General features: G+C 35.4%; 1 protein-coding gene and 1 non-coding gene across 10 annotated transcripts in view; one reads left to right on the forward strand and one right to left on the reverse strand.

Annotated features, from left to right (window-relative positions):
- The window catches only part of MAP3K7 (mitogen-activated protein kinase kinase kinase 7), an 85,910-nt gene that overhangs the window by 10,490 nt on the left and 51,577 nt on the right, over positions 1-23,843 (reverse strand). For all 9 annotated transcript variants that reach the window (XR_006298996.1, XR_006298992.1, XR_006298998.1 and 6 more), the window contains 3 exons: positions 18,991-19,055; positions 5,285-5,390; positions 440-501 (listed from right to left, as the gene is read on the reverse strand). Coding sequence is in view for 2 of the 9 variants with exons in the window: in XM_043591950.1 (XP_043447885.1) it covers positions 440-501; positions 5,285-5,390; positions 18,991-19,055 (233 nt within the window). In the remaining 7 variants the exon portion in view is untranslated. The remainder of the gene's footprint in view (positions 1-439; positions 502-5,284; positions 5,391-18,990; positions 19,056-23,843) is intronic.
- On the forward strand, positions 2,553-2,637 carry TRNAQ-UUG. Its single transcript has one exon. It is a non-coding gene; the product is annotated as a tRNA-Gln (tRNA).

Below are 23,843 nucleotides of genomic sequence, written 5' to 3' on the forward strand. Positions count from 1 at the left end.
GCTCTCATACTCATGAGCAGACACTTAAGTGTATTACTTATATTTTCAGTCACAATGAACGGGACAGTGTATTACAAAATCTACTAAGTAGAAATGAGCTAAGTAAATTTTATATTGTAGCGCACTGAAAGAGCAAAAATGCTATTCTTGGCATCCTTAAACAAAGATATGAGAGTATTTTAAGACAACTGTTAAGATCATGATTTTGCCAACTTTAAACTTGATTAACTTAACTGAATGAATTATTTTAACTTGAATTTAGAAAGTTTGGGGAAGCCAACTAAAAGCATAAATAAATGAATATACGATGACAAGATATGAACACTTTCTAGGTAGATTCTAGAAAGATTCTCTAGCTTAGATAGCTTTCTAGATAGATTCTCTAAACCTTTTCTATAAGGAAAAAGTAAAAACGGTCACTGAGAAACTACTCCTTTACCTGTAGTTGGTGATCCAGTGTAAGATAAGCCATTGGGATGGAGTTATCCGATCCATTGGTATCTGGAATTCAAATATGTGTTTATTTATTTTCTATCATAAATAATTATAAACAAAAAGCAAGAAAGCTTCATGAGATATTGGCATTTTGTTCCTAAAGTAAGCAACACATAAAATAAAAGTTATTGCTACTGGTAATGAAGAGTCTATTTCTGAATTTAAAGGTAAACACAGAACATCCAGTTACCAGATAATCAGAATGCAATCATACTCTCATACAATTTAAGTTGGCTATAAATTACATAATATTAAAGCTTACAAATGCTTGTTCAATTAAAAACAAAAACAGTGGTATGGGACCTTTTTAAAATTTGGTCTTCACTGACCCCACCTAATCAAAGCTCGTATCTCTTTCTTTCCTTGACCATGCTAAGTTTGCTATAAGGCTGTGTCAACCCCTTGAACATTTGTGCTCTTTAACGAAGAAAGGGGGGAAAATAAGAGATACATTCTCTTCCAATGGATTACCTTCAATTTATATATATTCTAGTGTGAACCCTCAACCCACCTCCCCTAATGAGAATCACTGCAGAAAATGAAAGATGTTTTTGATGGGAGTATGTTAAACACAGGTATAATGAACAGTTAGGTATATGGAAACTGCAGTTCAGTGTCCTGTGTGAAACAGTTAAATGGATTAAATCAAACAACTAGTCGATTTTACCAAATTGTTTGGACGGCTTTTGTTTGTATTTCGTAAGAGGTAAACTGTCATAACTTGCATGAGTCACATGGGCTTAACATTTATGCCTCCAGAAGCAGGCAGGATAACTGTGAAGTAATACGGACTTTTTATTTCAGAAGTAGCTGCCTTCCCACAGTTAGGAAAGAGTAAATGAGCTACACAACTGAACTGTTCAGCCCTTTTCCTGACACGTGACTCCTTGAAAGAGTGGTATAGATAAAGACAAGGTCAGGCTGACAGTAAGGCACTGTATGCAATGCAATAAAAAACTAGGACAGTTTGATGGTTCACTAACCTCAATAATTTATTGTTGACTGATGAATATTCTAGTTTCCTTTTTTAAAGCCATTGAGAATGTGCTTGCAAGTAACTCTAAAAGCCAAGCTAAATCAGATGAAATAAGACAATGCATGTAAGAAATACCATGCAATGCTGGCATATGGTATGCAGTCAACACATGGTGGTGATGGTTACTATTACTGTAGTCGTTGTTGTTATTGATATAAAATGGGAACATTAGAAAGGACAGGCAATTTAAATTCTAAAGTTTGTTTTTCCGATTGAAAAAGTAATGCTTATTAAATACCGGAGTGCAATAAAGAAAAATAACAGCATATTGCCTAGTAGAGTCCTACCTACCTTAAAATCATATATACTATCATAAATGTTTCCTGAAATGGTTAAACAAGAAATACACTTAATTTGTTATTTCCCTCACCAATTCTTTCCCCACCCACAACAAGACTTTCAAACTATGCTCCCATGGAACACTATTTTCCACAAAATTACAACTGATTGGGGCACCTGGGTGGCTCAGTTGGTTAAGTGTCAGACTCTTGGTTTTGGCTCAAGTCATGATTTTGCAGTTTGTGAGTTCGAGCCCCACACTGGGCTCCATGCTGATAGTGCAGAGTCTGCTTTGGATTCTCTCTTTCACTCTCTTTGACCCTCCCCTGCTCACACTCTCTTTCTCTCTCTCTCTTTCTAAATTCATTCATTCATTCCTTCCTTCCTTCATTCATTCGTTCATTCATTCCCCCTGGGGCACCTGGGTGGCTTAGTCAGTTAAGCACCTGACTTCAGCTCAGGTCTTGATCTCACGGATCGTGGGTTCGAGCCCCGCGTCGGGCTCTGTGCTGACAGCTCAGAGCCTGGAGCCTGCTCCGGATTCTGTGTCTCCCTCTTTCTCTGCACCTCCACTACTACTGCTCTGTCTCTCTCTGTCTCTCAAAAATGAATAAACATTAAAAAAAATTTTTTTTTAAAAATTATTTCCCCCCGACTTTATAGGAAAAATTAAGTGTCTTGAACTCTTTTAAAAACACTTCTATTCCTATTACTCTTTCTTAAATCTTTGATATTTGAGGGCGCCTGGGTGGCTCAGTCGGTTGAGCATCTGACTTTGGCTCAGGTCATGATCTCGTGGTCTGTGGGTTCGAGCCCCGCGTCGGGCTCTGTGCTGACAGCTCAGAGCCTGGACCCTGCTTCAGATTCTGTGTCTCCCTCTCTCTCGGCCCCTGCCCCGCTCATGCTGTGTCTCTGTCTCTCTCTCTCTGTCAAAAATAAACATTAAAAAAATTTTTTAAATCTTTCATACTTGATGTATCTTATTAAATAAATACCCTGTATCTGATATGTATTTTAGAATTAAGTATATCAGTGTTTCACAGTATTCAGGGAATGGAAAAAAAAAGCCAAGGACTGTTATTAACTATTAAAGTACTCAGCTTACACTGAAAATATAGTAGTTTATTAAATTTATTAAATAAAGCATGCTAAGTTTATTTTTATTTTTAATGGGCCAGTATTCTGACTCTAATAATATTACAAGGAATGGGCTCCATGTCTTATACTTCTGTCTTTGCAAACATTGAGTGTTTCCCCCCTCTGTGGCTCCCTCTACTGTGTCTAGCCATCTCTCTCACTAACTGCTCTTGGGTATGTGTCTTTCTTTATCCCCACTATTATAAATAGAAACCCAAAGGCCCTCATTATGTGCTGTGAGCATTAAACCGATGTATGCTTTTTACTTTTCTCTGAAAATGCATAGAAATCCCTTCTCTTTTGAAGTAAAAACATCTGATTAATTTTTTTCAACTATGTATGTATGCACTTGTAATTTTTTCCTAAATCAGGGGCCTTCAAAGAAAAAGGATTTGCCAGTATCTCTTCCCTGTAATTTACTGTATTAGCTTGATCATCGATACTTTTCTTAGAAACAGTGCAAAGCTGAACTTCATTAAATATAAGGCTTAAACCACTCTCAACTTTTAAAATTATATTAAAAATTATTTAAAAATGCCAAAGACAAGTTTTCAGTTGAATTCTGGACCCAAGTACAATTTCTAACTATTGGCATTTTGTGGTATCTTAGGTCCCAAAAAGAAAAAAATGAGACTGGGGTTGGAAGGTTGGAAGAACACAGGAAGTAGAAAAAACACAGCAGTTAAGTGAGAGGGACGTAAGAGGATTTTTATTTTACTTTCATGAGTTCACATCTGCCACATGGTGACTGGTATGTCTAGATCAGTCTAGGCTGAAGTCAGGAGGCCGAGTTGAGTACCTCCCTCACCAGAGGGCTGAAGACCCAAAAAGAGCTAACAGTACCTGAATGTTAATGATCAAGTCTGTCAAGAGCATTTCCCTATGTACCTCTGAGGAGAAGCACACAATGATGAATTCTGCACATGCACTGCTGAGTACTGGTTAATGTTCTGGACAGTCCTAGGTTGGGCAATGCTAGGGGTGAGACTTAGAGGAGTTTTTGCCACCACTAAATTTAAACTTGCTAAAACTAGAGAGTACACCCTTGGCTAAACATAGTTGTATCTTACACGAAACAGAGAAAAGCTACTCAGTTAATTTTTTATATTAAATTATGAACTTGACTAAGCCATGCCAAATATCTATAAATACTTGTAAGTAGTGTTTTTGTTTGTAAAGACAGAAAGCTGACTTTTTAATTTGGATTTAATTGCCACTATTAATAACATAGTTGATCTTATACAAGATCCCAAATGATCTGATTTTCTAAGGTCTAAGAGATCATCTTTCCTTCTCTGACATAATAACATATAAATAATAAATTTTTATAGAACCATACTGCTGAGTATTTATTAAGGAATTCTCTTAATGCTAAGGAAAAGTTAATTCCACTATGGCACATAATTTCCTGCTTGCCCATAATAAACCTATTCCATCATTAGATTTTAATACTAATATTTTAACCAGTTAGTCATTCATGTTAAGGATTTTAGTGACTCTTCACAGGCTTTTTAAGGTCTAGTTAAAAATTTAGAGATTTATTTATTTAAATTTAGAAATTTAAATTTCTAACTAGAAATTTATGTATCTGAAATGAAGTCTCCCTACCAGTTAAAAATGATTCGAAAGGTCAATGGTCAGAAATTTTTTTTCACTGAAGTGAGGTACTGGCATCTTGTGTCTTTAAAACAAAAGACTGAGATGAAGAGGATTATTATTCTGATTTTAGTTCTTTAAAAAATAATGACTTTACTACTATCATATAGTAGGATGGATCAAAAATAGGAAAATCAGAGATGTAAGTTCAAGAATACAATATCTTCCTGTCTGTAAAAACCCCAAATCAAACCATGTTCAAAACACATGTTTAGTATCTGGGGGGAAATGAAGTATCTGGGGAAATGAAGAGGGCAAGACAATCTCAGTACTCAGAAAGTCGTCTTTAAGTTTATTGCTAAATATTTGATTTTATTAGTATAAAAATCTAACCTATTGTAAAATGTCTGCCTTTATTTAAAAAAAATTTTTTTAATGTTTATTTATTTTGAAGAGAGAGGGAGAGAGCGCGTGAGAAGAGCAGGGGCAGAGAGAGAGGGAGACACAGAATCCAAAGCAGACTCCAGGCTCTCAGCTGTCAGCACAGAGTCTGACGTGGGGCTTGAACCCACAAACCATGAGATCATGACTTGAGCCGAAGTCGGATGCTCAACCGACTGAGCCACCCAGGCACCCCCCAAAATGCCTGCCTTTATAAAGATCAGAATCATAACACAAAGAAATGAAAACAAATATGATAAATTCAGCTTCATAATTATAATGAGGAAATACACTGGTCACCTGTGGAATCATCAGGAGTCCATGGATGACTTCGACTTGGCTTTTCTGAGGTTGGTCCTGAGGTAGTGATCATTCTGACACTAGGACTGGATGACCTACTGCTTACCTGTAGGAAGAAGTAATAGAAGGAACAACATGTGATGTTTATGTGGGAATAAAAAAAGACAAGAGAAAATTTTTATTATAAAGCAAAAGATAGGCTTCCATTTCTATCAGCAGAGATCCTAAAACACTCTTGCAAAAAATATATCCTCTAAAAAGACACCTCTTAAAACTTGGTGAGCTTTCAGAGCACCCAGGTGACTCTGTGGGTTAAGTGTCTGACTCTTGGTTTTGGCTTAGGTCATGATCTCACAGTTCATGAGTTTGAGCTCTGGTTCGGGCTCTGTGCTGCCAGCACAGAGCCTGCTTGGGATATTCTCTCTCTCTCTCTCTCTCTCTGCCCTACCCCTGCTTGCACGCTCTCTCTCTCTCTCTCTCTCTCTCTCAATAAATGAACTTAAACAAACAAACAAACAAACAAACAAGAAACAAAACTGCTGAGCTTTCAAGAAAGTAAGAGAAATGCTCTGAGACCAGAAATAAAGCAGGAGTAGGAGTCTAGTAAGTGCTTAAGCTATTAGACGGGAATTTCAGTTGAACACCAATGACCTAGAGCTTTTGTTTTGCTTACTTTCTGTACTCAGAGGAATAAGCATAAAGTCTTGGGCCTTTGTAGGATGGGAGTGAGACCAGAGAACTGCCTTGCTTAAAGCTAAAACCCAAGAAAGTCTTCACTCTTGGGGAAAAAGTAAACTAGGAAAAACATCTACCCTATAAAAGCAGATAGCAAATAAATTTGTCTGCATTGGTAGTGGCTCTGGGTGAAGGGGAGAAAATGTATACTGTGAATTCATAAAATATTGATAGAAGATACAACAAATCCCAATGACAACCAATCCCAAGCAGAAAAAATAACAGAAAAGCTACAATAACTGAGTTAAACATGGGTCATATCATCGTCAAATTCTAGAAAACAAAGACAAATAGAAGATAGAAGGAGGCAGCCAGAGAAAGATTATCCACAAAAGAATACTAGTCAGATTCTCAACAGCAAAAAGGAAGCCAGAAGCCAGAAGAAAGTGGAATATCTTTAAACTGCAAAAAGAGATTAACTGCCAACTTAGAACAGGTTAGCCAACAAAAATGTAAAGAATGAGGTCAAAATAACGTTCTTAGACAAGCAAAAAGGGAGTCTACCATCCATATACTCTTATAACAATATCTAAAGCATGAACTTTAGGGGTAAGAAAAGTTTTTCTCTGATGGAAGGGCCTAGTTACAATCAGGAATGTTGGTAAACACAAGGATGAATCTATACACAGAAAATATTAAACAATGGAAACATGACTAATTTACAAAATTACCAAGCAAAAAATAAATAAGATGGAACTAAAAACTGAACAAAAGCATAAGCAAAATAAGGAATGCTTTAAAAATGCTTATATTGTTGAGGATAAGAATAAGGATGTTAACTTTAGGTTCAGTATGAGTGTTAAAGTTTCTCAGGTAGTTACAAAACATAATACATATGACTCCAAATAAGAAAGACAAATAATGGAATGAGAAATGTATTTGTTCAATTCAAAGGAAGGCAAAAAAGGAGAAAAAAAGAGAAAAAAGAAAGCATAAAATAAGGAGGAGCAAACTTATCGATAATATAAATGGATTAAACTCTTCAGTTAAGATATTTAAAAAAATCAGAGTGTCAGGCTAGATTAAACATTGTTTATAAGAATTAGATCTAACAGAGACAGAGAAAACAGGAAGTTAAAGGATAAAAAAGGATAATCAGGCAAACCTACCCAAAATAAAGTTATTCAGCTATATTATATGAGAGAGGATACGTTTTAGGGCAAAAAAAAAAAAAAAAAAAAAAAAAAAGATTAGAGAAGGAGATAAAATGATAAATGAGTCAATTCACTATGTAACAACAATTCAAAACTTATGTGCTCTACCTATTATACTACATGCTGTATCTATATATCGCTTCCAAATAGATAAAGCAATAAAACTGCAAGGAGAAAGGGACATATTCACCATTATCATGAGATATTTTAATACTCCTCTGTAAATATTTTATAAAAGCAGACCATGGGTGCCTGGGTGGCTCAGTCGGTTGGGCGGCCGACTTCAGCTCAGGTCATGATGTCGCAGTCTGTGAGTTCGAGCCCTGCATCGGGCTCTGTGCTGACAGCTCAGAGCCTGGAGCCTGTTGATTCTGTGTCTCCCTCTCTCTGACCCTCCCCCGTTCATGCTCTATTTCTCTCTGTCTCAAAAAATATAAATAAACGTTAAAAAATAATTTAATAAAAAAAAAGCAGACCAAAAAATATATATATATAACACTAGTGAAACCTGAACTCCAAAAAAAGCAAGCTTGATCTAAACAAAAAGATATGACTAAAAATTGGAGAATATGCATTCTTTTTAAGCACCATGGAACATTTATGAAAACTGATCATGTACTAAACTATAAAGCAAATCTCAAAAAAGTTAAAAAAAGTATTATATAAACCATGTATTTTTGTACTGATTCAAAATTAACCTTAAAAATCTCATGTTTCGGGGCGCCTGGGTGGCGCAGTCGGTTAAGTGTCCGACTTCAGCCAGGTCACAATCTCGCGGTCCGGGAGTTCGAGCCCCGCGTCAGGCTCTGGGCTGATGGCTCGGAGCCTGGAGCCTGTTTCCGATTCTGTGTCTCCCTCTCTCTCTGCCCCTCCCCCGTTCAAGCTCTGTCTCTCTCTGTCCCAAAAATAAATAAACGTTGGAAAAAAAAAATCTCATGTTTAGACATTAAAAAAAATTTTTTTTAATGTTTTTATTTATTTTTAAAACAGAGAGAGACAGAGCATGAGCAGGGGAGGGGCAGAGGGAGAGGGAGACACAGAATCTGACGCAGGCTCCAGGCTCCGAGCTCTCAGCACAGAGTCTGACACAGGGCTCCAACTCACAGACTGTGAGATCATGACCTGAGCCGAAGTTGGACGCTCAACCGACTGAGCCACCCAGGCGCCCCTGTTCAGACATTTAAAAATACTTCTAAATAACTCACTGGTCAAAGAAAACAAAGTGGAAATGAGAAAGTATGTGATTTTTACCATGGAACACAGTAAAACCTGTGGGATGCAACTAAAGATGCACTTGGAGAAAAATATTTAATTCTAAATATTTAGATGAAAAAAATCAGAAGTAGTGACAATTTACAAGATAGACATTTAACTTACAAAGTTAGAAAAAGAACAAAGTTATCAGTCCCCCCCCCCGATAACAAAATAAAAATGAGAATACTACAAAAATTTGGTGGTTAGTAAATTAAAAATAAAACAAAAAAAATCAAGTGTAACAAATTCCAAAAAATATATAAATCACCAAAATTTCTACACATTAAAGAAAACCCCAAACTCAGAGGATTTTACAGTTGAGTTCTATCAAACAATCAAGAAAATATCGCTTTCCATCTTAAAGAAATTATTCTAGAAAAAAGAAACACTTCTTGACTCATTCTGTGAAAGCAATAAACCTGATTAAGAAACAACAGAATAAGAAATACTACTAGCTAACCTCACTGATGAAAATATGTGCAAAGTTAAAAGTCCTAAAAATTACACTAGCAAATGAAATTTGGCAATGTAAAGACAATAAAAATAATTTGAAAAATTGAGGGTATCCCACAAATGCAAAGGCCACTTGATGATAGGAATTCTATTAATCCAATTCATTATATTAACAGATTAAAGGAGAAAATTCTCAATAGATATATAAAAAGGCATTTGACAAAATTTAAGAGCCATCTATGAAACTACATTTAACAAACTTAAATTCCATTTAAGAGAAGATAATTTCTTAACCGGAGATATTTATAAAAAGTCTAGAAACGTGGTCTGAGAGAAAATGGTACTGTAGGCTGGTGGATGACAGGGAGGCCACAGGCAAGGAATACAAAGAAAAGACTCCTAGGCATCGATCATGTTCCATTTCCTAAGCTGTGTGGTGGATTCATGAGTGTCCATTTTATTATCAGCTTTCGCAACTTACATATTCATATATTCTTATCTATGTATTGTTATTTCATATATTAAAAACTCTCAAAGGACATATGAACTAAAATGGATTTTATAAGAATCTTTTTTTTAAAAGCACCTGTTTTTCTTGAAGTGTTAGTAAATACCCCACAGAAGACACAAAAAAGAATATGGAGTTATACATATACAAAGTAAAACATAAAAAGCACATACATTCATGAAGAACCTTATGTCCAATTTCAATATGTAAACAAAGAAAAACACTCAAAGGGCTGCCTGGGTGGCTCAGCTGGTTGGGCATCTGACTTCGGCTCAGGTCACGATCTCACGGTTTGTAAGTTCGAGCCCCACATTGGACTCTGTGCTGGCAGCTCAGAGCCTGGAGTCTGCTTTGGATTCTGTGTCTCCCTCTCTCTCTCTGCCCCACCCCTGCTCACACTCTGTCTCTGTCTCTCTCAAGAAATGAATGAACATTAGAAAAAAAAAAAAAAGAGAAAAGTAAAACACTCAAAGACTGCATTAAGTAAAACGAGGGGCAATACAGCAGTGGAAAGTACCCTTGAGTAGAAATTAGCAATGTGAATTCTAATTATAGTACAATGTCTGATTTAGTTTATTTCAAGAAGCCTCCTTTATCTACAGAGGGGTTGGGGCTGGGTTAAAGATGTGATGACTTTTAGTGTATCATTCACTGCTAACGTTCTGTTATTTTAAGTTTTGACAACTCACAATGAATTGAGGGTACTAAAAATAAAAGGCACTTTTATAACAAGTTCGGAAATAAATCATAAAATAATTGAAGAAATGACTGGTGGAATGTTACTCTCATCTTGGGTACCTACTGAAATTCCAAAAAGCTTTTCTATACCATAAACAATTTTCAACTCAATTATCAGACCAGTCTTTTCCAAAACCTTAGTTTATGCATGCCACACTTACAAAGGTGCCCTGTGTATAACAATACTCATTCTGTTCTCTCCTCCTTGCTAATTCCTCTCCATTCTGTAAGGCTCACCTCAGAGTCCCTTCCACATTAAATGCTCATTCTTGTTATATTCTTGGTTCTTTGAGCACAAAGCCAGACCCTGTGTTTGAAGATTGCTTTATTCTAGCAGTGTGTAAAGTACAAAATGTTCATTTACTGGTTGTTATGGAATAATTCTGAAATTTTCACCCTGGCATTCCTGACCCTCCATTGGCAGGTTTTATCTTATCCAGATGATCTCTACTCTGACAATTCCTTATGCCCCTCTTTCTGTCCCTGTTTTTAATCTTGACCCCATATTCATCCAAGGATTATATGGTCTAGTGCAAAGACCAAGTATGAAAACTGAACTATATGAAACTGACTTTTTAAAAAAATGTTTATTTTTGAGAGAGAGAGAGCGCAAGCGAGCAAGCGCACACAAGCAGGGGAGGGGCACAGAGAGAGGGGGACAGAACCCAAAGCAGGGTCTGTGCTAACAGCAGATAGCCTGATGCAGGGCTTGAACTCACAAACTACAAGACCATGATCTGAGCTGAAGTTGGACGCTTAACTGACTGAGCCACCCAGGAGCTCCAAAACTGACATTTTTAAACATCAAAATATCAGCAAACTCACATGATTTAGTCTAAATATATTTTGCAGACCTGGGCTTAAATCCCAGTTCTGCCATTGATAGCTGTGTAAACTTGAGTAACTCAGCCCTTAAGCTCATTTATCAAGTGTGGATGAGAAGTAGTAGTAATAGTTTAAGAAGTCAGGCACTGGAGACAATACAACCCAGAACTGGAGTCTTTAGCTTGCCATTCATTAGCACCGTGGCTTTAGGTTAAGTTATTTAACCTCTAAGACTCAACAGTAAAATGAGGACAGTATTACCCATTTCATCAGTTTGTAAAAAATCAAATGAAATAAAGTACCTGAAGGGGTTCCTGACACGATAAAAATGCTCACTAAATGAATGATAATTAGGTTGTATCACAAGATAGGAATATATGAGTGCACTTGCAGCACCTAACAATTCCCTCTCAAGATCAAAATCACAGTTCTTTCTATAAAACATATTTAGTGACTAATTCCTATCACAAAGACATTTTTCTCCTTTGAAGTTTGGCTGTATTTATAGTCTGCTACTACATAAACTTAAACTTGAGCTGGAAATAGTTTATATTACCCTCAAAGGTTGCTATTCCTCAAAAGCATTATAATATCCCAAGGGGAGAAATCATGTATACTTTTATTTTGTATTCCCCAGGATTTAGGATATTGCTGAATATACAGTAACTACATAATAAATACTCACTGAATAAAATGATAACATAAACTGTTAGCACTCAGATATAAGATGGGTGTTTAGACTCGTTTACCTTTTGTACTCAGGAGAATTAGAATACACACCAAAGAGAACCAGTGATGAAATATGTAACTCTTCCTCTTAGGAAGTTGTTACCCTTGGTAAAACAAGTACAGACTCTATGACATTACTCACGAGTTCTTTAAACCTTCTCTGACTAAAAGAAAGTTTTGATGACTTAAGGATAAAATGATTTGACCATAGTTATAATTTCTATCATAAACCAAGAACAATTTTTCTTCAAAATGCTGGCAGAGGGGGGGTTTCAGAGTCAATCTAATTTTGTGCTAATATTCTTACTTTAACATTTTAAGAGGAGAAATAAATACAAGTGCTTGTGGACACGTGAGACTCAATATAAGTTATGAGAAATTAAACAAGATACAGTATAAGTAAGACTTGGGCTTACAAAAGATAAGAATGAATTTGTATTAAAAAAAAAAAAAAAAGCAGGGCACCTGGGTGGCTCAGTTGAGCTTCCGACTTCAGCTCAGGTAATGATCTCATGGTCTGTTGAGTTCGAGCCCTGTGTCGGGCTCTGTGCTGACAGCTCAGAGCCTGGAGCCTGCTTCGGCTTCTGTGTCTCCCTCTCTCTCTGACCCTCCCCTGTTCATGCTCTGTCTCTCTGTCCCAAAAATAAATAAACATTAAAAAAATTTTTTTTAAAAAGTCACTGACCATTTGTCATGTTAAAACACATATTGCTATCTGGACCTAGTATAAATTATAGTACCGTATTCCTTAAGTTTAAATCTTTCCCAGGAGAATCCTTTGCTACTCATTTATTTTTCACTCTCTACTTTCCAAGAACATTTAGCACCCCAGGTGCATAATCATTTGTTCTACTTGAGATTTCCTATGGCTATAAAAACTAAGAAATAAGACTAATATTCTTAAGTCAAGTTTCAAAACTAGTCTTTCCTTAAAACTACAAAAAGACATGAGGTAAATTTATATCCTTAAATCAACTAAGTAAGCCTTCCTATTTCAAGAAATTGGTATCTCAAAGAATAACAATATGCTAAAATGTTCATATTAAAAAACAAAAGAAATATTTAAAAACAAGCCATAACTGTATTTTTTGAACACCTGAAAAATACAAGATATAAGTAAGAGGATCAGGTAATATTTGACAATGAAAAAAATCAAACGATTTTATGGATTAAAGTTATGTTACTGCTTGCAAACTAAGGTATAGTCTTATTTTATAGTAGCTATTAAAAAAAATCACTGGTGAAATTCTTACGATTATATATGCTCTCAAACTATTAAAACTTATTTGGGTTCCTCCTTCCTTCAGGATATTTACAATTACTTTATTCTTATACAAACTATAAAGTTTAAGCGAGATAGAAAAACTTGACTTACCACAGGATTGGATATGAAAGTGGTTATGGGAGTTCAGAAATGCCACAGTGCAATTTAAGGCAGCAAAAGAATACTAACCCAAAATTAAACCAGAGGGCAAATTACCATCAGTGGATATGAAACAGAATTGGACTTTGCCCAGAATTTATCGCTATGTTTATAAAAAGGAATTGGGAATTATTTTACAGACAAAAATAAAGCTTTGCTTTTTATGTCTCACCTGAACGACTGGGAAAATATTTTTATAAGAATTTATGGCCAGAGATACTATTTAGACTGAAATTTAAAAGCTATTTAAAACCCTCAGAAATTTTCTTACTTGCTAAGATTATACAAACACAAAACACAGAGATTAAATAGTGATTTATATAATAATTTTGCTGAAGTAACATCTGAATAATATAAACATTAAAAAGAAATGGGTATCAAGTTGGTGATGTGGTTTTACAAGGGTATTTCCTCCATTATAGCAGTCACAGATAATTCAATTAAATCCATACATGACAGGTAATACTGACAACATTCTTTCTAATCTGAAGGTATAGGCTCAGTCTAATTCTAGCTTCACTATAAGGAAATCCATTAAGGAAATTTTAGAATTTTATTATTCTTATATGGTCTTTTGGTCTTTAAATTCTCCAAGAGAAAGGTGTACTATGAACCAGGAATTATTTAAAAATTTTTAAACATTTATTTATTATTGAGAGACAGAGAGAGACAGAGCATGAGCATGGGAGGGGCAGAGAGAGAGGGAGACACAGAATCTGAAGGAGGCTCCAGGCTCTGAGTTGTCAGCACAGAGCCTGATGTGGAGCTCAAACTCACAAACCAAGCAAGATCATGACCTGAGCCAAAGTCAGACGTTCAACCAACTGAGCCACCCAGGTGCCCCTGAACCAGTAACTGTTTAAAACTATTAAGTAAGTCTCTGATTTAGACCTTTAACAGAAAATTATCCTGACGGAGATGCACACTGAGAATAAAGAAGTAGTCTAATAAATTATATCCCTTGAATAAATAACAATTGATATGTGATTAAATTAGGTCTTTAAGGCAAATACTTTCTATGATCCTTAACAGAACCTTCTCTTTGATATAGAAATAATTGAATGCCAATGGGATTTTACTTCTTTCTTAGTGCTATTTTTGTTTGATTTCTGGATAGTAATATACTGTAGTGAGACATGTATGGAATCTGAGAAACTCAACAGATGAACACAGGGGAAGGGAAGGAACAATAAGATAAAAACAGTGAGGGAGGCAAACCGTAAGAGACTCTTAAACACAGAGAACAAACTGAGGGTTGCTGGAGGGGCAGTTGGTGGGGGGATGGGTTAAATGGGTGATGGCCATTAAGGAGGGCACTTTTTGGGATGTAAGAGATGAATCACTGGGTTCTACTCCTGAAGCCAAGACTACATTGTAGGTTAACTAACTTGAATTAAAAAAGTGCCCCCCCCCAAAAAAAGCCCCCAAAACCAAAAAACTAAACCAAAACAAAAATATACTATAGTGAGAGCAAGGAAGTGGTAAGTACCCTGGGAAGTATACTATGGGGAGGTGGGTATACATTACTAAACATCTACAGTGTGTCTGGTACTTTCGCATGTTGTAAGAACCCCATGGGGTGAGTGTTATGGTCCCCGCTGGTACATAAGATTGCTAAACCTCAGGAAAATTAAAGAGCTTGCCTTGAGGTATATATCTGACTAATAAAAGTAGATTTTAAAGTCCATATAAAAATACAGCATGCCTAGTTCTCTAAGTAATCATAATCACATCATCTTGCAGTTGTGATTTTTACTGACTGCTGTCCCCTCCAAGAGACATCTTGAAAACAGATCTATATTGGATACAACTCTAGAAAGGACATGCAGACATACATGAAAATATTTAATTTTAGTAAAACATAGAAAGGCTCACCCAGATGTATAAAAAATAAATTTGTGCAGCCATCTGTAGAAATTTATTATCAAGGTGGATTGGCCTTGCTCAATAATATGGTAAAGCTAAAACTCATCATCACTGAAAACTACTTAAATTAGTAATCATGATGCAGACTACTGGAAGTCAAAACACTTGAAATGGAAGAGATGTAGGATTACTTTAGCACACAATACATGCAGTTTTGCATGCAAGACAGAAGGCAGCGTAGTTTGTGTGTTCTGGAATCGATCTGGATTCATAACTTGGTTATACCCATTACTGGCAGTACAAAGGAAGACATTTCTCTAGCCCTCAGTTTATTCATCTGCAAAATGAGGAAAATAAAAAGTACCAAATTTACAGGGTTAAGATTTAAATAACATAAAGGCCTGACTGGCACAAAGTTGGTGCACAACAAATAAATGGTGGCTGTTACTACTATAGTTCTCTAATTGATCTGGGCATAAGTCTGATGTACCCAAAAACATCAGAGGGCTGGGCCTTCTTAGGATTGTCAATGTTTCCTAGCCAAAGACCACCAGGAACATACCCATGGTGGGATGCAATGGGCTTAACATTCATTGCAATGAAGCACAGTGCTCACTATGGGGGACTGTGGGGTCTCTCTGAGAGGGTTTGAGAGAGAGCTTATAGATTTGGGGGGCAGGCTCCAAGGAAGGAGGGGTTCACTCTAGATTGGCTACTGTCAGAAAGCAGAGGCAATTCTACAGGGAAGGCAGACTAGAGTGAGGATAAAGCTGCAGCTGGTAAAGTAGTCACTCACATCAGCTAGAAGGCAATGTTTGGTATTTTGTGTGTGCCACAGCGACCTTGGTTTTGTCTGTGCTGAGACAACATTATATGTTCTTGTTTTGCCTCATCTTATCATGGTCTCAGCATAACACTGTCTACTGGTGTTCTGAGAAATTATTATGTCCAGATTCTATAACAGTACTTGAGGCCTCAGTGTCAGATCAGTCCCTAGACATCCTGGGGCTGCTGTTTTCCTTCTCAGTATGTTTTCAAAGTATCTAAGATGCCAGATCCATTATACGTGCTTAATAAGTTTCCTGATTTAATACAAACCTGAATTAATTTAAAAGTAAGTTGTAAGGATGCAATATTTTACACAAATACTCACAACTACCTTTAATTCAGAAGCTTGCTTCATTCACTGTTCCACTCAAGAGAAATGGCAGTATGAAAACAACCAATTTAATTTTAATTTATGGATGTAAAGTCTAAGTGATTTTAAGTTGTTTTTTTTTTTTTTTTTTTTTTTGAGAGAGGGTACAAATGAGCGAAGGGCAGACAGAGAAAAGAGAGAGGGAGAGGGAGAGGAAGGGAGGGAGGGAGGGAGGAGAGTGGGAGGGAGGGAGAGAGAGAGAGAGAGAGGGAGAGGGAGAGAAAGAGAGAAGTGGGGCTGGTGCTCATCTGATGCAGGGCTCGTGCTTACCTGAAGCAGGGCTTACCCGAAGCAGGGCTCGAGCTCACCCGATGTAGGACTCAAATTCACAAACCACGAGATCATAACCTGAGCTGAAGTCAGATGACTGGGACACCCAGATGCTCTAAGGTCAGTCTTGAATCAAGCTCCAAAGTATAAACTCTACTCACTTTACTTTTCTGTATAAGATGTAATCTTAAATTTTATTAATAAGTTTTCTCTCTTCCTCTGATGACTATACGGGGTGGGCAAATTCTTTTCTTCATGTTCTTTATCAATTTCCATGGCTAAAACCAACCAACCAACCAACCAACCAACCAACCAACCAACCAAAACCTCCCATGTATGTTTTATCACTGTGTAGCCAGACTTTAAAAAGAAGTATACCTTCAATTCTGAAAATCCAGATTGTGCATAGTTTTCTTTTCATATAATGAATGTTATTTTCATGAGTAATTAAAAACATTTAATGGTCATTTGCCATTAAACATTTCAGGGGAAAATGTTTAGGATTTTCTAATCATTAGGATTATTATTTGCCATCCTGATCCCAAACTGACATTTTAAGTTGATAGCACTTAAATAATTTTGAAAGAGTTGATCAATATTAAAAACTGGCTATACAATGGCTACATATCATCTGTCTTAGAACAGGCTGCACTGCCACCCCAAATTCCCCCTCACTCGAAATCTATAGCGGTCTGTGACAATTCAGGCAAATGACTATCAAACAACCATAGTGTGTCTCAGTTCCAGGGTTTTCCTACTGGAGGTCTTGTAAATGAAAAGGGTAACAATCATAATCTCAAGAAATATAAAACTTAAGAGGAAATAAGGAAGGCTTGCTATTGGTGAGGTCAGTCCTGAATTACAGCCAATGCCATTACTGTTGAGCACAGAGTATAGCACTTGCACTAGCAGATGCTCCTGAATTGCCTTAGAGCAGGCTTCTCATTCCCAGTTGAAGGGAGAACACTTGGCTATAATTTCTCATAACTGGAATATCAATGGCAATAGTAAACAGAGTTTAAAAGGCTGAGCTCATCAAGCCTCTGAGGAATCAAAGCAAATACCAGAGGCTGAACTATCTGTTACTAAATGCCCTCATTAATACTTGACGTATTTGAGGGGGAGAAAGTGGGAAATTTCATCCAAAAGTTCTGGAGTTTCATAAAAGCAGATATACAGAAAAAGTCATAAAATAAAATAAAATAAAATAAAATAAAATAAAATAAAATAAAATAAAATAAGATAAGATAAAATAAAGTAAAATAAAATGACTGTATTCATTTACAATACCTTCAGATTTAGGGTCACTTACTATCATATATAATAAGTTAACATATATGTTTAATGTATGTGTGTGTGTATAGGCATTGTGAGAAATAAAAATATTTCCAGATATAAATGAAGATCAAGGATCTTTATCATTTAAATATCTCAAGTGATTTGTGTTAGTTAAGTTGATGGCTATAAAGGGCTTTCAAATTTTTATTAATGACTACAAAGAGTCTCTAAAATTTAAAAGATTTATAAAAAATGAAGTAATAATAAAACACCTTTCTGGAATGAAAGGTACCAGTACATTTTACCATAAGTTAAATCACTTTGTTTATAATATATAATCCTGTAATTTTACATAAATATGGACTATAATGTGATATTTTTATGACTTCAGATATATGGCATACTCATAAAATTTATTTGAATACAACTGAAAACAAATCAACAAATACCTCGTAATTCTCATTCATTTTAAAAATATATAAATTACATATGTCAAGTCTATTGATCTGAATAACAGAAAAAAACAATGGCTGAGCTGCCACTTTTATATACTTGTTGGTTAAAAGTCTGTACTAGTCACTAATGGTTTAAATTATAGCACTGTCTGGATCATTTTGAAAGAAAGTGATAAAAAGGTAAGAGGAGTTCAGAAGAGCATCCAGAAATGTAAGATGAAGAAAATCTTAGCAAGTGTGATAGAAGCCTTTCTAGAATTTACCCATGTGCTTAGTAAACAGTCTTAAGCATATTTCACAAAAATAAAAATCCAGTGGATATTACAAAAATGAAAGATGTTAGAGTCATCTAGGTATGTTAGTGCCTTATGTGATGCTACAGGAGTGACATTTTGTTGCGGAAATATTTATTAGTAAGTATTAGTAATTATAGTAAAATAATTAGTAAAAAAAAATCTTTCTGACCTTATTGCTAAAAAGGAGTCACTATGATTCACTTTAGAGACAGGGATAATGACAAAGTGTTGTATTACACAGTTGATACTTCCTTACTAAATCATATATAAAAACCTTATAATATACATGGAGCACTACTGAATTAATCAACTTAGTTTGATAAATTATCCTTCAAGTTAACCTAATAATGGCATCTATACTTTTTTCTCCTAAGTATTTAAATTCAAGTGCCAATGAACTTTTCTACCACAATTTTAGGTGAATTCATAAAATTACTTTTGCACTGTATATATATTATAGTTAATTCTTAACTTCTGCCCATTATTCTCCTTCAAAGACAGAGAATTCAAATGTCAAGTCTTACCTGACCAGGTTCTGTTCCAGTAACAGTCAAGTCTTGGATGGACCTACGTCTTGGCTGTCCGTTGCCTTTTAAAAGATTAAAAAAAAAAATAGAATACTGAGATCTATTCAAACAGATAACAAGGTTGCTACTGCTATGTAGGAAGTTGGAATTTGTTGCTCCTTGGATCTATACAAAATGTTTGTGGGAAAAATAATTAATGAGTTTATTGCTTAAAAAAAAAAGAGAGAGAGAAGAGAATGATGTAAGGAAAGGAAGAGAAACAGCTGTAGAGTTTTAACTCAAAAATTGCTGGTCTACAATAAAGTAGGTTCTAATACAATAACCACTCCTACCACACGAATAGCTGCTGAACTCTCTTGCACCATCTTCTGTCATGTATTTAAATAGATAAATGCTTGTGGGCCAGGGCTGATGATGGCATCTATTTCAAGGGTCTTACGTTACAGTTTCTACAGCAAGACAGCTAGCCAGCAGGTTGTATGATGTGACTGACTTTAACCAACAGCAGTACCTTGTTCATTCAAGGCCAAAAAAGATGCTTAGGCTTAAACTTATTACAGAGTCACACTTACTTAATCCTATTAGTCTTTGTCAGAACCTAGCAATTTATTATTGGAGAACAACTCTTAATTTCCTACTGAAAATCAATGACTCTCATTCCATTCTCAAATATACAGCTTGTTGAAAATTGTATATTGGGCTATCGTGTTAATCTTGCTTTAGGGACTTCCATGCAAATAACAATTTAATCTAAAAATCAGCTTATGAAAAAATTCTACAAATGTAAGTTTTTAGCAAAACAGAATGAATTAAGCAATAGCTTCACTCAGCACTTTTATTTGGGAATAGGGCTGTTTATATGGTATATCCAAGATGAGAGATCAGCTGTCTAAAAGGAAACACCAAAATATTGTAACAGCTGACACAATACTCAAAATTCTTTTGACTCTGAAAGCTATATTATATAATTTCTTAGCGAGGAGGCAGCACTCAGAACATGTGCTCTAACAGTTCTGGCCTGATTAACAGACAGAATTTGTTCTTATAATTTTATATTTCTCTAATCCTAAGTTTCTTATTTTAAACCAATCAGCAATATAACTTAGCATCTTAATCCATACGACTCCATTATTATTTTGCATGTAAACTAAAAGGACCTTACAGAAGAATAATGTTTAACGCCGTAATACATGCAGTAAGCATAAAAACTCAAGTTTATAGCCAACTCAAATTTATAAGGACATCATCACTTTTTTTTTCATTTTAAGCTATGTTTTAGAATTCTTTGTATAATTTTAGCTCAAATTTACTCCAAATTCTGTTTTATTCCAAGTTCCAACTTTTGAATACGAATTAAAATAACAAAAAAATAGCACTTTTATTGAATCAGGCACACTAATATACTTTTGTGATAATTTTTAACTACCCCCTTTTCCCGGGGACAAAAAGATCCCACCACCATGAGTAATAAGCAATTTTAGGCACATTTCATTCAACACAGTCATTCTAAAATTAGCCTAGATGAGACAGGCTTGTAAAAGTGTCTGGAATTCTCTTTTCAGATTAGCAACATTTGTGAATCTCAGGAACCACCCAGCACATGTGTCTAAAAATCATTACATCACCACTACAATAACACCAAAAACAAAATCAAATCTAGGTGGGGGTAGAAGGGGAAAAAAAACTTTTAAGGAAGTAGGGTAAATAAGAGGTGACACAGTTAACAAATGCCATAAAATGAGAAATCTTCAAGCTAAAACATGAGTCAAAGCAAGCAATATTAGGCAATGCATTTTAATTAGCATAACCATGGCAGAAACCATCTGGCAAATAGTTTAGAAAAAGCAAAAAAGGACTGCAATCAACAAATACTTGTTGCTCCAATATTGTTTTTAAGTTTTAGAAATATGAATGTAAAAAAATAAAACTATTATTGCAAATGAACACTGGGTGTGTTCTTAGTAAATTTAACTTAATGCTGAATTTTCTTTGCAACTAAATACTAATTTAGAAACTCTCTTATTTTACATTTTTTTTATGGTTCTTTGAAATGTACATACCTATATTACACATGGTAGTATAAATGAAAAAAAAGTAGAATCGAGGGCCAATATGATGTCAACAGATGCCTGATCAAGAAATCTGAATCCTGCCAATGATGTCCTGAGTATTCATTGTGTAATAAGTTCCGGAGCTTTCATGACCAATGATAAAGAACAAGTGATATTTTTTTAGAACAACTTTTCTAAGTAACAGCAACAAAACAAAACAGCTACATCCCTAGCCCATCGTAAGACCTACAATCCCCACCCCCCCCCCAAAAAAAAAGAAAGGGCAGTTGAAATAGCTTATAGGTCAATTCAGTTGTTTTTACAATAATGTCACAAAAACAGAATCAGTCTCTTCAAAAAGCTGCTCTTATAAGTACAACTTATTTCCTGTACTGGTATTTGAACAGAGTCCTTCCCAGACAGCCACTTCTGTGGTTTTTCTTAATGGTTTAAGTAAGCTCAATGTTTTCCTTATCTTAACTACTCTTATTTTTCTATCTCCCAAACTTCCTGAGACCCTTTTCATGTAAAAATCAACACTACATTTTCCTGGAGACATCTCTTAACCAAATGTTGGAAAATTTGAGATTCATAAGTTTTGAATATTGAAAATTGTGGGACACTGTTCTCTTGATGTGTAAAATACATAAGATTTAAAAAAATTGTATAGCACTACACTGCATTATATCACTGCTTCATGGTAAACTGAATATGTAATTTAAAAACATATGTTCTCATTTAGGCTGCCACAAATTTCATTTTCTTTTACTTATTTCTACAAATTCTGGCTTATTCCTTAGAAGGAACGCCCTTCAGGGTGGGTTTTTTCCTCCTATCAAAGGAAAATATTATTGATGAGTTTTGCTTTCTGATAAACCACCGTTATTAGGTTAGAGATCAACTTTTTATATTACAAAAAGTGATCTTGATACAATATAAAGAGACTACCTAAACATTCTCTTTAGGGTTGGTTACATGAACGTTCCTATTTAATTAGGCACAAATACAGAATTTCATTGAAGGTGAGGTGGCTACACATGGAGAAGCAGGTATATTTCAGCATAGCTCTCCTTGGGCCTCAGAATCCCTAATTCAAAGGTTTACAGCTGTTAATGACACCATATGTCCAAGGTAGGTAGGAACTTGAAAGATTTAGAAAAGTTTACTTCTTTTTATCTCACTGTTTCTACACATTAGCACTACACTATTCAGGGGGAAAAACTACACCAATAGTTTATGTACTACAGTTAAAGGATTAAAAAAAATTTTTTTTTAACGTTTATTTATTTTTGAGACTGAGAGAGACAGAGCATGAACGGGGGAGGGTGAGAGAGAGAGGGAGACACAGAATCTGAAACAGGCTCCAGGCTCTGAGCTGTCAGCACAGAGCCCGACGCGGGGCTCGAACTCACAAACTGTGAGATCATGACCTGAGCCGAAGTCGGACACTTAATCGACTGAGCCACCCAGGCACCCCTAAAGGATGTTTATAAACATTAGTACCTACTGATTCTTGAACAAAATACAGTATTAGAAAGGTTATATTCTTAACCTGATGGGAGAAAGCAAGATAGTGCCTAAGTGTCCTTGAACAGTATCAGCCTCCAGCTGTCCAGCATTCTACAAAACCCTTACTGCACCCTGCCTCATCTGTTTGCCAATTACCTAAGATATTTGAAACTTCTAAAAGAAAAAAAACTTTACATTAGTATTAGAAACTCAACTACCCATTTATGTTTGTTAAATATATTTGGGCTTTTCCATACTCCTCTTATGCTACTTAACTACTCATCATATTCTTGAAAAGCAACTAATAGAGGACAAAATGTGTCTGATTGAAGTTAAAAGTGAATATTCATTAAATTTTTGATATCTGAATGCAGCTGAAATCATAAGGACACCTAAAATTTCACTTTTAAAAAAATTAAAAAATAAGTTTAATGTTTATCTTTGAGAGAGAGAGAGAGAGAGAGAGAGAGAGAGAGAGAGAGAGAAACAGAGTGCAAGTGGGGGAGGGGCAGAGAGGGACAGAATTTGAAGCAGGCTCCAGGCTCTGAGCTCTCAGCTCAGAGCCAGATGCAGAGCTCGAACTCACAAACCATGAGATCATGACCTGAGCCGAAGCTGAATGCTTAACCGACTGAGCCACGCAGGTGCCCCCCCTCTTTTATTAGTGTTTATTTTTGAGAGACAGAGAGAGAGAGAAGAGAGAGAGAGAGTGCGTGTGCAAGCTGTGAGCTCAGAGCCTGATTTTTCAGCTTTAAGAATAATATTACAGACAAAAAATATCAATTAAGTTCAGGCTCTTCAAGGACCTGGGTAAAAACATTTTATATGATTGACTAAATGACATTTGTATATTCAATATTCTTTATTATTTAATATATCCTTAAAAACAGTATGTAAGAAAATCATCTTTGGTCAAAGCATTCTACGATTCTAAAATGTTACGCCATATTATTTTAGCTTTAAAATACATATACTACTAAAGTACCACTGTTCAAGGTTCTCAAATAGCACATTAAGGCAAATTCTTATTTACAGAATAAATGAGAATTTTCAAGTGTTTAAAATGAAGTCAAGCTGTATAATTTAGTCTGAACTAAGATATTCAGAAGTACTGAGTAAAACAGCATAAAAACTGTTTATTTGGAAAAATTTACTTTTGTAAGTCTCATATTGGAAACATATATCATTTCAGGGTAGCAATTAATCTGGTATAAACTATGTATAAGGAATTTCATATTAGAAAGGAGTGCAGAAGACTAATGTTTCAATTAAATCTTTTACAGGTGGATA

The sequence above is a fragment of the Prionailurus bengalensis genome, chromosome B2, assembly GCF_016509475.1.
Source record: "Prionailurus bengalensis isolate Pbe53 chromosome B2, Fcat_Pben_1.1_paternal_pri, whole genome shotgun sequence".
Taxonomy (NCBI): domain Eukaryota; kingdom Metazoa; phylum Chordata; class Mammalia; order Carnivora; family Felidae; genus Prionailurus; species Prionailurus bengalensis.